The sequence below is a fragment of the Vulpes vulpes genome, chromosome 12 (genome assembly GCF_048418805.1).
Source record: "Vulpes vulpes isolate BD-2025 chromosome 12, VulVul3, whole genome shotgun sequence".
Classification (NCBI taxonomy): domain Eukaryota; kingdom Metazoa; phylum Chordata; class Mammalia; order Carnivora; family Canidae; genus Vulpes; species Vulpes vulpes.
Window position 1 is genome coordinate 183,626,901 of NC_132791.1, and position 16,915 is coordinate 183,643,815.

The window sequence follows — 16,915 nt, forward strand, 5'->3', positions numbered from 1 at the left end:
TCCTTTACTCCCCTTTAGTTTCCATTCCTGGCACCACTCCATCATTTCTGCCAGACACCTAAGCCATCTTCATCTTTGACTCTTCACTCTTGCATCTCCACAGGGCCAATCAACCACCAAGTCCTAGCCATCAGACTTCTTAAACATTTTTGGAATCTTTAGTCTCCTTTTATTTTCTACATTTTCCTAGTTCAGGCTTCTAAGATCCCTTATCAAAATTACTGCAAAGGGGGGGTCCCTGGGTGGCGCAGCGGTTTGGCGCCTGCCTTTGGCCCAGGGCGCAATCCTGGAGACCCGGAATCGAGTCCCACGTAGGGCTCCCGGTGCATGGAGCCTGCTTCTCCCTCTGCCTGTGTTGGTAGATACTTCATTCTGCCTCTCTCTCTCTCTCTCTCTCTCTGACTATCATAAATAAATAAAAATTAAAATTACTGCAAAGATCTCCTCAACAGTGTCTTCCTGCTTCCATTCTGTCATCCCCAATCTAACACGCAGAGCCATCACATGCCTTAGGCACAATCTGACCACAATACTCCCAACTTAAAAAAGCTTTCTCATTGTCTAGAGCACAGAACTCAACCATTGTAGTCACACACTTCTCAATACTAGGATTTTTCAATAGTATACTTGAAGAAACTAAAAGACAAAAATACCAAAAAAAAAGTCATCAATATTCACACACCTAGATTCATTATAGCAAGGAGTGGCCAGTAACTCAGTTCTAACCAATGGGACAGAAGCATAGCTCATCTAATGGGGCTTCTAAGAAAGTCTTTTAAGAGACATTTCACCTTTTCTCCTCCCACGAACTGATACAATGCCCAGAGATACAGCAGCCATTACACAAACATAATTATGGGGATGCAATAACACACTGAGCACAGTAGGAAGATGACAAAACCCAGGACCCCTATAATATAAGTAAGTGCTATACCCACCTGGACTGTACCTATACTACTTGGTATCTTGTTCTGTGTGACGCAGCTTTTGTTACTATCAGTATGGCTGCTTAATACTTAACATTGTCACTGACATGATGTCTATAACTTAAAAGTTGTAATCAAATTTCTATTCTTTTTTTTTTTTTTCCCAAACCGCTGCGCCACCCAGGGATCCCTCAAATTTCTATTCTTATGATGCATTTACCAGCTGTAAAATAGGCATAGTAGTAATATCTACTTTATAAGACTGTTGTAAAGATTAAATAACAGACAAAACAAGCTTAAGCATAGTAATGGAGAGCATTCGATAACTGCTATTATTTTACAAGCACTTGCAGATATATCAAGTTAACACATCTGACTAAATATCATTACACATTCCTATTGTATTCTCAGAATATACTGTATAAGCTTGAGGTACCTGCAAAAGAACACTGTTCCCAACTCCTATTTTTTAGTCTATGTGCTGCTGAAGCAAGCACCTGTTCCCAGCTCCAAGGGCTTTCTACTATTTAGCTAGCTATCAACTGGGATAGATCTAGGATAACAGGATACTCCTATCCTGTGCATCCATTCACTTTTTCATTTATTCCACAAACGTTTGAGTCTTCCTTACATCCAAGTCACTGTGCTAAGGTGCCACATATACAATGTGAGGGGACAAATGGTGCTTCTCCTCATGGTCTCTGGTCTAGTTGGGCAGGCAGACGATGAAAAATGACAAAAATCAATATATAAATGTCAACTGTGATTTAAGTACAGTAGAGGAATATTTCATGATGAAATGAGAGCATATGACATGAAATATGATCCAATTTCCTAAGGAAGTTATTAGCTACTAATGTATAATCTAGCAACGGTCACAAATTTTTATTTCATTAAAAGGAAAAAAGTATTATTACTAACAGTTGTAGTAAAATAAGCCAAGAGAGATATGGTAGCCTTCTGCTTTCTAACTCTAGCTTCTGTCTTGGTCCTTTCTAGCAAGATGTGAAACATATGTGCAGTGAACAGTTTGCACTGTAATTTGAAAAACAATTGGTGATGGCCAGCATTATCCTTAACTAACACTTACCCCTTCAACGGCAGCATAAAGGGCAACTCCTGATAAAAAAATATTCACCCATAAAGTATGCTCAACATGGCTAGGGACAACAAATTCTATACAATCTCAGATGGCAGTGGGCACAGCTGTCAACACTCCTGTCCCCACCAGCCACCTGTTATACTATGGTCTTAACCACGATCTGCACAAAGGAGTTAGGTGGGGTCATCATAAAAGGTGGTGTAGTGAAACCCACGTGGCAAATAAAGGCATACAGAGAATATTCAGACCATTCTTGCTGCAGTGCTTTTGTTTTTATTCTATTGCCTAAATCTACAACTATATTTATTTTATGGCTTGGTAATACCTTTCTGCAGGAATGAATTTAAAAACTCAAAGCGTAAAAAAAAAAAATACCTGGAAGCGTGTATTTAACGAAAAATTAAGAATCAAATTCATTTCCGAAAAAGTTGATGATGGAATACGTAATTTGTATAAAATAACTATTCTCTGTTGGGACCAGAATGGTATCACTGATCACATGAAAACCAAAGAAATAAAACTGCTGAAGAAGCATCAACATATACTTCAAAGGCAACAATTTAACACAAGCAGCTGCAGACGGTACATTTAACATCACTCTGCACAACTTCACACAACTTCATTTAAATCAAGTGATTTAATTCACTGATAAATGACAAATGATTCAATTCACTGTCATGCACATACAAAATGCAAAGCTGTTTATATGCTGACTTCATTAACAAAAACTTTGCAAACAGCTAAAGGACACCAGTTTTACATCAACATCATGAAGTATGTCAAATAGAAGATCCATTAATTCAAATAATGGTTCATTTTTTTTCTTTTTTTAAAGATTTTATTCATTTATTTAAGAGAGAAGATAAAAGCAGAGGGAGAGGCAGAGGGACAAGAAGACTCCCTGGTGAGTGGGGAGCTGATGCAGGCCTTTATTTAAGGACCCTGGGATCATGACCTGAGCCCAAGGCAGACCCCCTACTGAGACACACAGGCACCCCCAGTTCAATTTTTCTAACTTGATTATAGAACCAAAATTAAACTTTTGAAAGGTCATTACACTAAAGGTGAAATTTTTTAAAAAGATATATTTAAGTAATCTCTACACCCAACATAGGGCCCAACACACAACCGTAAGATCAAGAGTCAGGTGCTCCACTGATTAAGCAAGCATGGCCCCTGAAACATCTTTTTTTGTGACTGCCAAAGCCAATTAATCTAAAAAGTACAATAGTGAAGATAAAATTATTAGCTCTTATATTGATAATACAAATACAAATGCTGGTGGAACACATACTGTATAAGAAGTAACATTCCTGGAGATGCCTGGGAGGCTCAGTGGTTGAGTGCCTTTGGCTTGGGGCGTGATGGAGTCCTGCATAGGGCTCCCTGCATGGAGCCTGCTTCCCCCTCTGCCTGTATCTCTGCCTCTCTCTCTGTGTGTCTGGCCGGCTCCGTCAGTTAAGTATCTGACTCTTGATTTTGGCTCAGGTTATGATCTCAGCGTTGTGAGATCCAGTCCCAAGTTGGGCTCCGGGCTCGGCATGGAACCTACTTAAGATTCTATCTCTCCCTCTGCCCCTCCTTGCTCTAGTAGCTCTTTCTCTTAAAAAAAAAAAAAAAAAAAAGTAACATTCTCAGTGAATTTTTAAAAACTATGAAACAAAGGAGCACCTGGATGGCTCAGTCAGTTGGGTCTCTGGCTCTTGGTTTTGGCTCTGGTCATGATCTCCCAGTCGTGGGATGGGGATCAACCTGCCTTGGGCTTTGTGCTCAGCAAGGACTCTGCTTGGGATTCTCTCTCTTCCTCTGCCCCTTTCTCCACCCTAATGCATACATACAAGCTCTCCTCCTCTCAAATAAATAAATAAATAAATAAATAAATTTAAAAACCATGAAATAAAAATTTATTAGGAACAAGATGTGGCACATGTAATTCATAACTGTATCAAAAGAAGATAGTCTGGGATCCCTGGGTGGCGCAGCGGTTTAGTGCCTGCCTTTGGCCCAGGGCGTGATCCTGGAGACCCAGGATCGAATCCCACGTCAGGCTCCCGGTGCATGGAGCCTGCTTCTCCCTCTGCCTGTGTCTCTGCCTCTCTCTCTCTCTCTGTGTGACTATCATAAAAAAAAAAAAAAAAAAAAAGAAGATAGTCTGCCAATCACCTAGAAGTTACAGTTGTATAAATTAGAAATATATTTATGTATCTACAAAGTACATTTTGAACTACGAAATGCTGTGACAAAACTGACGTGGAATACAAAAAATTCATCAGGACAATATGCCCACACTTTGGATTTTAAATAATTTGAGCCTTTGAAGAATTACTCTGAAATCAATATAAGTTCCTAAAATGGCATTGATCTTTTTATGGTAATTGAAGACTCAGTTAAGCTTTGTTTAAAATTAGTTTGAAATCTCTGATTAAAGTATCCAAGGGTGAAATGCCAAAAATTTGATTTTTAAACTTTCAGAGTCCCAATTATTGAAAACCAAAAGCATAAAGACATTGAGTTTTATCCCTACAAATTACAAAAAAGAAATTGAAAGATGAAAATACAATCAGCAAACATTTGTTTTCTACAATTCTTTTCAGAGTTATATTCACTTATGATAAACTTTTAAAACATTTTATTATAGTATATTATATCTACAAGAGTACACAAGGCTTTCCTGTCCAATATGGTAACAACTAGCCACATGTGACTACTACACACTTTAAATGTGGCTAGTCTGGAAGTGCCTGGGTGGCTCAGTTGGTTACGCATCTGACTCCTGGTTTTGGCTCAGGTCACAATCTCAGGATGATTAGATTGAGCCCCACATTGGGCTCCTCACTCAGCGGGGAGTCTGCTTGAGGATTCTCTTACTCTGCCCCTCCCCTACTCACTCTTTCTCTCAAATCAATCAATCAATCAATCAATCTAAAAAAGAAAAAGAAAAAAGAACAGCTAGTCTGCGTCTGTACATGGACAATAAACATGAGATTTCAAGTACTTGTAAAGAAAAAAATGTGAGCTAGAACAGTTAATTTTTATATTAATTTTATGTCCAAGTATGATATTTTGGATATACTGGGTTAAACAAAATATTATATAAAAATTAAATATAATTGCTTCTTTTAATTTTTTTTAATGTGGCTTCTAGAAAAACTTAAAATATATTATGTGGTTCACACCTGAATTTTACCAGGCACACTGTCCTAAATTACAGCCTGATGAATTTCCACAACCGAACTTTCTTTGGAACTAGAATCCATAGGAAGAACCAGAACAGTAACAGTATCTCACGAATTTCCTTCTGTTCCATTCCAGCACCTACCCTCCTCCATCAAGGATAAACCATTATCCTTATTTCTAAAAATAATGAAGTCTTGGCTACTTCTGTACTTTCAGAAGAATGGATTCATACAGCATGTGCTTTTTGGGTCCAATATATTTGTGAAGTCCATCCATATTGGTGTGCTAGTTTGTAGGTTTCTTTTGTAGTTTTTCATTATCACTGTATTTCTTTGTGTGAATGAGCAATTTATTCATTCTACTGCTAATTGGCATTTAAGCAGTTTGCAGTTTCTGGCTATTTACTAATGATATTGCTACAAATGCCCAGTATATATCTCTTGAGGAATATATGTGTTTATTCCCTTTGCATATCATGACTTAGACGAGAATTGCTGGATCACAGGCGTATGTAATTTGCAGTTTTAGTATGTATTGCCAATTTTCCAAATGTGTCAATTTTACATACCAACACATCAACTGTTGTTCCACATTCTTGCTAACATTTGTCAAAAGTACTCTGAATAAAGGCATAAAGACAATAGTGGTGAAACTACTTCAGCTGAAATACCCACAAACTTAATTAAAATGGAACTGTGATCATACTATTTATCTCTTAGTTTACCACGTACCAGATACCTCAGCATCTGAGGTATACTCAGCAGATACACCTCAGGTATTCTCAGCATCTGAGAATACAGTCCTCATACAGGAGAAAAAGAAAGAGAGAGAGAGAGAGAGAATGAGCAAGTTCTCTTAAGCATCTCTTCTTGTCAGGACACTAACCCTATCCTATCAGGACCCCACTCTTAGGACCTCATTTTGGAGTCCCCTGCTTTATTATGTGAGACCTATTATTGTATTAGTTTACTATCACCAAAGGTGGTACTAACTTTGTAGTGATAAAGCTCGATTTATAGCCTGGGGCAACAAGACTTAGAAAATTCTAAGTATGGGGCAGGCTGGGTGGCTCAGTGGTTTAGTGCCGCCTTCAGCCCAGGGTGTGATCCTGGGATAGAGTCCCACGTCAGGCTCCTTCATGGAGCCTGCTTTTCCCTCTGCCTGTGTCTCTGCCTCTCTCTCTCTCCCCACCTCTGTCTCTCATGAATAAATAAAAATTAAAAAAAAAAAAAAAAAAAAGAAAAATAAAATTCTAGGTATGGAAAATTCTGTGGGTTAAACGTAAAACTTTATCATTTTAATAAAATGTTTCAGTTTTAGAAATCAATAAATCTGATATTTTACATGTAAATTTAATCTGCTGTTATCACTTTTTACAGAAACAGCCTCCTAAACTGGGGATTATTTACTGTTTTTCTGAAAAAAGTTAGTGGCTCCTTATCCCCATGGAAATCAAGGTAGCAGGGATTCTTTCTTAAGAATTTTAATTTTGGGGATGCCTGGGTGACTCAGTGGTTGAGCATCGGCCTTTGGCTCACAGCATGATCCCGGAGTCCCGGGCTCGGGTTCCACATTGGGCTTCCTGCATGGAGCCTGCTTCTTCCTCTGCCTGTGTCTCTGCCCCTCTCTCTTTCTCTGTGTCTCTCATGAATAAATAAATAAAATCCTTAAAAAAAAAAAAAGGAATTTTAATTTTGGTACATACGTACAGATGTACATATTTATTCATTTATTCATTCATTCATTCATTTTAAAAGTAGTCTCTATATCCAACATGGGGCTTGAACTCATGACCTCAAGATCAAGAGCTGCCTGTTCTACCAGCTAGTCTGGTGCCTCAAGAACTTTAATTTTGAATTTTTTTTTTTTATTAGGAAAGTTTTGGGTTTTGATGTCTTGATAAGAATTTTCTCACATTTCCATATATGGAGAGCAGAGGAAGAGACAACAACAAAAGAGCTCTTTTTTATTCTTGTCATTATTTTAACTTTATTAAGGGGATTATTATAGAACAATCGAGGGAAATCAATACCTACTAATGACTGGATATTTTTACTAAGTTCATTTAGCATTTTGAGTGTCATTTTCATCCCACTACCTTCTGGCTTCCACAATTTCAAAAGACAAGTCAGCTGTTAATCTTACTCTGGCTCCCTTGCATGCGATGAGTCCTTTTTATTGCTTTTGAGATTCTTTGTTTTTCAAAATTTGACTGTGATGCGTCTAGGTGTAGATTTCTTCATTTTTACTTCCTGAAGTTCACTGAACTTCTGGGAGATGGAGATGAATATTTTCAATCAATTTGGAAGTTTTCATCAGTTATTATTTCTTAAAACTTTCTCCCTCTTTCTCCCTTCTTCTGAAACTTCCACTACATGTACATATCTGGTATGCGTGTTGCTATTCCATAGGTCTCTGAGATTATTTTGTTTTTCTTTCTGTTCTTCAGACTGGATAATTTCTAAAAAATCTATGTTCAAATTCACTACTTCTTTCTTCTGCCAGTTCAAATCTGCTGTTGAGTGATCTTTGTTGATATTCTCCATTTGATAAGTCATTGTCATTACAATTTTCCATTAATTATTTAAAGGAAGAATCTTCCTTTAATTCTTTGAATGTACTAATAAATAACTGCTTTTAAGCCTTTGTCACTAAGAACCAACACTGGGGAGCTCCTTCAAAGTTTCTATTGGCTGCTTTCCCCCTGAACATCAGTAATATTTCCATGTCTACATTTTTGGTTGAAAACGGGAGATTTTAGACAATATTTTGTAGTAACTCTGAACTCCTGCCTCTGTAGTAATTCTGCCTCTGTAGTAACTCTGAACTCCTGTCTCTGTAGTAACTCTGACTCCTGCCTCTGCTGTGTTGTTGCTGTTTCTAATCTTTCTATTTAATGACTTACCTAGGGATCCCTGGGTGGCGCAGCGGTTTAGTGCCTGCCTTTGGCCCAGGGCGCGATCCTGGAGACCCGGGATCGAATCCCATGTCGGCCTCCCAGTGCATGGAGCCTGCTTCTCCCTCTGCCTGTGTCTCTGCCTCTCTCTCTCTCTCTCTCTCTGTGACTATCATAAATAAATAAGAATTAAAAAAAATTTTAAAAAAAATGACTTACCTAGACTTTTTTTTTTTTTTTTTTTAACCTGGACTAATTCTGTAGAATTTGTTTCCCCAGCAATGTGCAGCCTCTGGGGTCACTGCCTAGTTTTGTTTTGTGGTTAGGCCTAGCTTTCTAGGGGGTTGCCCTGGGTCAACATAACTTAATGGCCAGCCAATGCCTGTTCAGGGGTTTCACTTAAACACCTGGAGCTAGCAGGCTTCTGTCTTTTGTTATTGGATCTGTGTGCAGCTTGAATACTTTCAAAGTACGAGGAATTTATCATTCTACTCTGTGTACACTAGTAGCCTGAAAGGGCCTTCTTTGTTCTCGCTTGAGCAGGTACAGCCTTACACATGCACATAGTCTTCTGGACCATAAGAAGTATGTGTGATTTTAATAGGGCCCACATTAGTGACCTGTTTCCCTATATCTCTCTGATAAGTATCTGGCTAATCTGCCACTTCATTGGTTCCTGCATCATTTGCCTTTCTGGAGCATTTGCCGGGAACATAACATCCCTGGGTATGAATTTTTTCAAGCACCATTCTAAATAAAGTCAGCTCCCTCTGATAGGACAGTAGAACTGCCAGTCTCCATGGCTTTTCCTGCTTGCCTAACCTGAGGCACCAGAGCTGAGGGAAGGGATGGAAGTCCTACTGACTAAAATGCCACAGACTATCAGGTCCTTACCGAAATTCAATAGCTTTGTATGAATAAACACCTCTCAATGTATGGCCTTTAGTAAATTTCCGGAGACCTTAATTTTTTTTAAACAATTTTGTCCAGTTTAATCACTGCTTTCTGGGAGAGGATTTGCCAAACTCCTCACCGATACATTCCAGAAATGCTACATTTTATTCTGAACTGGTTCTGAACTCTGAACCCCATGATAATGTTCTGAAGATCAAGAACAAATGTTAAACAGAACCATTTACTGGACTTTGAAGTGCCTCCCTGAGCAGACAAGAATAGTCCCATCAAATTTAGAACCACTGAAAGAAAAACTTTCCCCAAACTAGAACCAGAATGGGATTCCAGGATTCCTCAATACCACTTGAACATGAGACTTTTTATACTTACTCTTAAGGACGGGGTAAAATAGATGCACGGATGAAGGCAAGATTAGAAAGAGACCATGCTCAGTAGATCCTGACATCACCCTACCTGGGCTCGTTCCTCATCAAACTCCAGGCAGCCCATACCATCCAGTCTCTGGAGATCAATCCAGCCTTTCCAGATAACACAGACTCCATTCAGAATCATGGGAGCCTTCAAATACACCTAAGACACAGAAAAGAAGGATGAAAACCAATGATAAGCCATCACACACACAAAAAATGAAGAATAAGCTTACTAAGAAAACCTGTGGCTTTCTTAGGGGGGAAAAATGAACATAATTATAAAATTAAGAATTGTAGGGGCATATGTGTGGCTTATTCAGCTCAGGTCACGATCTCCGGGTCATGGGACAGAGCCCTGCATCAGGCTCCCGGCTCAGCAGGGAAGCTGCCTGGGATTCTCTCTCTCCTTCTGCCTCCCCACCCCTGCTCATGCTCTCTCTAAAATAAATAAATACATTCTTTAAAAAAGTGTAGGAAAGTATATAAACCAGGGCCTCTGACCAAATATAAATTAAGTTAATCTGGTTTACCAGTACTTTATTTCTAATCACAAATTCTTTCAAATTGTTTTTAAAACAAAGTTACGGGATCCCTGGGTGGCTCAGCAGTTAAGCACCTGCCTTTGGCCCAGGGTGCGATCCTGGGGTTCTAGGATCGAACCCCACGTCAGGCTCCTTGCATGGAGCCTGCTTCTCCCTCTCTCTGTGCCTCTCATGAATAAATAAATAAAAATCTTAAAAAAAAAATAAAACAAAGTTACACAGATATTGTAAAAGCTGTAGTAAAATGATAACTTGAAATAGATATCACTGGGATCCCTGGGTGGCGCAGCGGTTTGGCGCCGGCCTTTGGCCCAGGGCGCGATCCTGGAGACCCCGGATCGAATCCCACATCAGGTTCCCGGTGCATGGAGCCTGCCTTCTCCCTCTGCCTGTGTCTCTGCCTCTCTCTCTCTCTCTGTCTCTGTGACTATCATAAATAAAAAAAAAAAAAAAAAAAAAGAAATAGATATCATTGCTCCTCCAGTTAAAGCTAGGACAATCAAGTATTTTGCCTTGATTTCTGAACTTTGGGTTAAAAGATAAAAGGACTGAAAACAAATGGAATTTACTAGCCCCTAAAGAGAGCGCACACCCCCTAAAGAGTTTCCCTGTATTTGGATCTCTGGAGCTACCCAGGGTCAGGCTCTTCATACTTCCCTTCAGTTCTATAGCTATCTCATAGCTTCCCGTGAAGTAATGCTGCTTTTTTTCTTTTTCTTTTTTTCCTATTGGTGGTTGGCCATACTTGATGTCTACTGTTTTTAACCAAAGAAACTTAACTGATATAATATTTATTTACCATTAATGTGCTTGCTTCGGCAGCATATATACCATTATCTACCAAGTAAGTATAAATAAGTAATTCTAGAGCAAAAGTCACTTTAGGTTTATTTTTTAAATTCAAGCGAGTTTCATTTTCAATCACCAAATTCCCATAGTGCCTGGAAGTCTAACTGTTCTCAAGAGCCATTAAGGATCTATCAAGGAAGGAAATGTACAAATACTATCATCTTAATGTGAATATTTTATTTTACAATAAGAAATATAAGAAATTTATGACAATTCTTATACTCTCCCCTCATCCTAATACTCTCCTATCCTAACAGTAACTTTAGGGAAAAAAATTGTTATTTTAGGTCTCCTTTATCTCATTTAACATGGGCTTCAGGATAAAAATCAGCATAGATATTTATCATTTAATGACTCAACAAAAGATTTTTTAGACGCAAAGGAAGCAGGACTTCCATGACTCTTCAAGACTCCATATTATCAAATATATCTTTATAAATAAGGTTCTTTATTTGTCTGTACCAAATATATTTTATTTGGATAATCTAAATGCTTCTGTGAGCTAAAATTAGTATTTATTACCTGAAATTATATAAAATTGGTTAACACAGTCTTCATTTTGAGAAAAAGCTGGAAGCATCACCCTTTTTCTTTATTCAACTCAGCAGTTTCTTCAACAATCTTGAGGTAATCTTGTTTTTAGAGAGGTTTAGTAAGAATAATCGACTGTCGATAATTATAAATATGCTCAAAAAGTTACAACGAGACACCTGTAACATAAAACCTACAGGATTTATGCCATCTTAACACACATTTTTGTCATTCTCCTCTACTCCTAAATGCAACCTTTTTTTCCTGGTAAGGGCTCCACAATGAACTAATTTCTATTTATAATGGGGAAAAAAGCCCAAAACATAAGGTTCCATTTCTCCTCCCATTTGGACCAAGGGAAATAGTCTACAGTTACAGATGAAACCGTTTAACCACACATTTCCTTCTGTTCTGATAAGTGCTCATTCTCTTCCACATTGTGAATTTAAAACTACTAAATGTGCACCTCATCCAACAAGTGACTCTGACGACCTCATTTTCAACAACTCACAAAACCTAAAAACAATACCCCTCTCTTCGTTGCTTATCTATATAACTCCACTTAACATATCTTCTAATCAAGATCTCTACCTACTCTTTTCAGCAGGAGTAGGGTGCCACAGAGTGAGGTGTAACATTTCACCTACAAAATATTCCATTATTTCAAATTCTCATGCTAATCATGAAGAGAATTCTTCAATTTTAACAGCAAAAGTCAACTTCATGATCAGGTTACATATTCTTCATCAGTGATTAATATCATTTAGAATCAAGTATATTCATATTAATTTGATAATCAAAAATATTTTCCTTATGAAATTCCTAAATTTTTAAAAAGCCCATTCATTATCTTTTTTTTTTTTTTTTAAGATTTTATTTTTGTTTATTCATGAAAGACACAGAGAGTGGCAGAGACACAGACAGAGGGAGAAGAAGGGTCCCTGTGGTGTGTCTGATGCAGGACTCAATCCCAGGACCCCCGGATCACGACCTGAGCCAAAGGCAGATGCTCAACCACTGAGCCACCCAGGTGCCGCCCCATCATTACTTCTTTATAAAAATCCTCTCATGACAAAGAAAACCACTGATCTGCTTTGTGAAATTCCTAAATGGATACAAAGAGTGACTACAGTTCTTAGTCAAGGCCTGTGCCTGGAATCCTAATGTTAAATAATATTTAGATGATCCTGGTGATTTAGTTAGATATTCACATTCAAATAAAGTTTTTTTTTTTAATTTTTATTTATTTATGATAGTCACAGAGAGAGAGAGAGAGGCAGAGACACAGGCGGAGGAAGAAGCAGGCTCCATGCACCGGGAGCCCGATGTGGGATTCGATCCCGGGTCTCCAGGATCGCGCCCTGGGCCAAAGGCAGGCGCCAAACCGCTGCGCCACCCAGGGATCCCTCAAATAAAGTTTTATGTGTAGATCTTCAAATGTTTGGTACCTTCATACATTCATGAATACCTAACCTCAAAGTATGAAGAAAATAAAAATCCTGTCTCTTAACAGTTTGGCATTTTGTAATGTAATTTAATAATGTCATTTAAACACTAAGACAACTTTCACTGAAAATAATGCCTTATTTCCAACTGTGAAAAGAAAATTATTAGAATGTGACCTGGGGATTAAACTCCTTGTCCAAAGATAATTACATATTTTACACAAAATGTGTTCTATAAGGCCTTCAGAAGTATTAAAACAAATTTAGCTAATCACATACAGAAACAACAAAATAGCCTGCTTATCTTTCCAAAAGTAAAGTATCAGAGAATGTGAGACTTCAGAGAAAGTTAAGTATTATTTTGAAAATAAGATAAAAGTTAGTATTACATAATTTTTAGTCACATCAAGCTCTAAATGTTAAGTGTGATATTATATTCAATCCAAATTATGCATATCACCACCTTATTTTCTCATTCGATAGCTTTAAACACCACATCACTGTAGCAGTAGAGCTTTAGCAAGAGCATATATATATGCTATCAACTGTGGCATTACTACCCACATACTGGAATACTATTCACCATAAAAAGAAATAAAGTAAATGATATATGCTAGAACGTGGATAAATCTTGAAAACATCATGCTAAGTGAAAAGAAACCAAAAAAGGCCACATACCACATGATTCCATTTATTTTCAATGTCCAGAACAGGCAAATACAGAGAGAAACAAGAAAGGAGAGTAGTAGGTAAAACTCAGGGGCTGAGGGCAGAGGGGAATGAATGATTGCTAACAGTACAGTATTTCCTTCTGGGGCGATGAAAATGTTTTGGAATTAAAGAGTAGTAATGGAGGGCAGCCCGAGTGGCTCAGGGGTTTAGGGCCGCCTTCAGCCCAGGGCGTGATCCTGGAGACCCGGGATCAAGTCCCACATCAGGCTCCCTGCATGGAGCCTGCTTCTCCCTCTGCCTGTGTCTCTGCCTCTCTCTCTCTGTGTCTCTCATGAATAAATAAATTATTTTTTAAAAAAAAAGAGTAGTAATGGTTGCATAACTCTGTGAATACACTAAAAATCCCTGAATTTATACTCTAAAAGCATAAGTTTTATGGTATATGAATTTTATTTCAACAAAGCTATTATAAAAGTATCTATATTAATGTTTTTCTGTTACACAGGTGATATCTGTAAGATACGTAAATAGATTTTTGAGTAGACAGTTGCATATAGGATTCTAGTACTCTTGAGAAGATATGGGCTGATGATACAAATCTGGAAGCCATTGGGTAGCCTGGGTGGCTCAGCAGTTTAGCGCTGCCTTCAGCCCAGGGTGTGATGCTGAAGACCCAGGATCGAGTCCCATGTCAGGCTCCCTGCATGGAACCTGCTTCTCCCTCTGCTTGTGTCTCTGCCTCTCTCTCTCTCCCTCTCTTTCTCTCTCTCTCTCTGGGTCTCTCATGAATAAATACAATCTTAAAAAAAAAATCTGGCAGCCATCAATAATACTGTGGTATTGAACTTCAAAGGAGAGAAAGAGATTCCCCAAGCAAAAAAAAAAAAAAAAAAAAAAAAAGAAGAAGAAAAGAAGGAGGCCCAAGAAGAACTCAGGAAATCCAACTTTTATATGCTGGGTAGAAGAAAAGAACCTAGCAGAGTCAGCTATGAATAGCCAGTGGAGAGAGAAAAATGTTTAAGGAACTTAGTGGCTAAAGGTTAAGTTATAGGCCCCCAAGGAAACTTCCCCTTTGTTGGATGCATCAGATATCTAAGTATTGTGTTACAGGATCTTAGGTCACTCACAACTTTTAGCAATGCTTTTATTTAAGGTAGGAGTTCTTAGTCTGGAGTTCAGAGAACCTCCAGGAGCTTGGGTTTATGGCTAAATTTCAAAAAGACTAGAAACATCTTGAATTCTATGTAAAAATTTACATGTTTGTTTGAGCCTATCCATGTGCGTTTTTCTACAGAAGTTCACTACTTTCATCAGATTCTCAAAAGGGTGTACAAAGCAAAAAGGATTCAATCATGACAGTAAAAACTTCATTCTTCTCTTCCCGCATAGACACCAAGATCTTTGTAGCACAGAGCCTGGGAGATGATAAATATCTTTCATTTAGTAAATGGACTAAACTTCCTAAATAGGTAAAAATTAGTTACCCGTGTTTTGAAACGTAAATGTCAGAAAAAGGGTATAAGAAAACACAACCTTCTCATTTATCAACCTGCACAAAAACAGTTCTATCTCTGAGTCTGGAGTCTACTTATTCTGAGAATATCTAAATTTGGAGTAAGCAGTGGCATCCTCAATTGCCCTTTCTTCTACAATATTATATATTTATAGAAGTTTAGTGTTTCTAGCTCCTAGGTAGCTGCACTGAGAATAGAAATTGAGGCCACAACAGAAGAGCAGAAAGAGCTGTCTTTTCTGAGAGGTTCTAAAGAAAATAATTTCAAAATAGATAGAAAAATAGATTTGCAAACAACATTCCCATGCACAGGAGTGCTGAGCCGTAAAATCAATATAGATAGACACTAAGGGTCAAAGCCATTAACAAAAACAGAAACAGATACTTCACCGTCAAAAACCCATTTCAATTGGAAAGAATATTTCACTTCTCTGTAATCAATTGCTGGAGCTTAAACACTTGTGACTCTAATCTAGAAATTCGGTTATTAGAAAAAATAGTAAGAGGGAATGACCAGCTCCTTAAGTGCTCAGTAAATATTTGAATAATGATTATTAGAAGAGCAGAAATAGGGACGCCTGGGTGGGTCAGTGGTTGGGCACCTCCCTTCGGCCCAGGGCGTGATCCTGGGGTCCTGCGACCCAGTCCCATATTCCCTGCATGGAGCCTGCTTCTCCCTCTGCCTGTGTCTCTGCCTCTCTCTCTCTCATGAATGAATAAATAAAATCTTAAAAAAAGACCAGAAATAGAGTTGGAATTTAGAAATGATTTCTTGCAGCTTCCCTCTAATTTCAATTTGAAAAGATCTACCTATTCAACAAACATTACTACCTATTATTTTGTATAGGGTATTACATACAGGGTGGTAGGAGTATACCAGTAATTTTAAAAACATGTACCTCTTACTACTCAAAAGAGATTCCCATATCAGTTAATAGTCTTTACGGAGAAAGAGCTGAATAAAAAAAAAAAAAAAAAAAGAGCTTTAAGTATTATATTCATCTCTTATATTTAAGTTGGACTCACTCAACTCTTAAGGTTAATGGAATGCACCAATGATAAATGTAGGAAGTCTGAATCCATCAGCTTTCCAACCTCCTTTTGAAGACTGTAATTCTAACAAATTTGTATAAATATGACTGAAGATTACCTACCTGAAAAATCCAAAATAGTCAATGGAAAAACCAAATGAATTAGTGAATTCAATAAGGCAGCTGGTTATAAAAAACAATATACATAAAACAACTTTCTTTTTTTTTTTTTAAAGATTTTATTTATTTATTCATGAGAGACACACAGAGAGAGAGAGAGAGAGAAAGGCAGAGGCACAGGCAGAGGGAGAAGCAGGCTCCATGCTGGGAGCCCGATGCGGGACTCGCGGGACTCGATCCCAGCTCTCCAGTATCAGGCCCTGGGCTAGAGGTGGACACTCAACCACTGAGCCACGCAGGCATCCCAAAAAACCAACTTTCTAATAACACAAATAACTCTTTAGGAAATAAGAGGGAAAAAAGGATATTTTAGAACATCAATAAAAGTATCAACTACTACGAATGAATTTTATAAGAAACATGCAGACTCTGTAAGAAGAAAATACCTAATTTTTGAAAAACAAACAATTTGAATAACTAGCAAAATGTGATAGTCTGTAACAGTAAGATTTCAAGTGCCAATTTACCCCAAAGTAATTATTTTAATAAAATTCCAGTGAAATCTCAAAATAATGTTTCTGGAATTTGAGAATTAAGTCTACAGTTCATACAAAAGAATGAAAATATTAGAAAGTATTTTTCTGCCCTTTAGGATATTAAAACATGTAGTAACGCAATCAGTACCCCTGTACTGGTGCTATGGCTGTCAGAAAAAAAACATACTGGAATAAACAAATAATCAAAAATGAAACCAAGGGGATGCCTGGGTGGCTCAGTCAGTTAAGT

General features: G+C 37.9%; 1 protein-coding gene across 2 annotated transcripts in view; it reads right to left on the bottom strand.

The window, feature by feature from the left end:
* Positions 1–16,915, bottom strand: part of CBFB (core-binding factor subunit beta) — a 58,030-nt gene that overhangs the window by 16,018 nt on the left and 25,097 nt on the right. For both annotated transcript variants that reach the window (XM_026011447.2, XM_026011448.2), the window contains exon 4: positions 9,470–9,586. In XM_026011447.2, the coding sequence (XP_025867232.1) occupies positions 9,470–9,586 (117 nt within the window). The remainder of the gene's footprint in view (positions 1–9,469; positions 9,587–16,915) is intronic.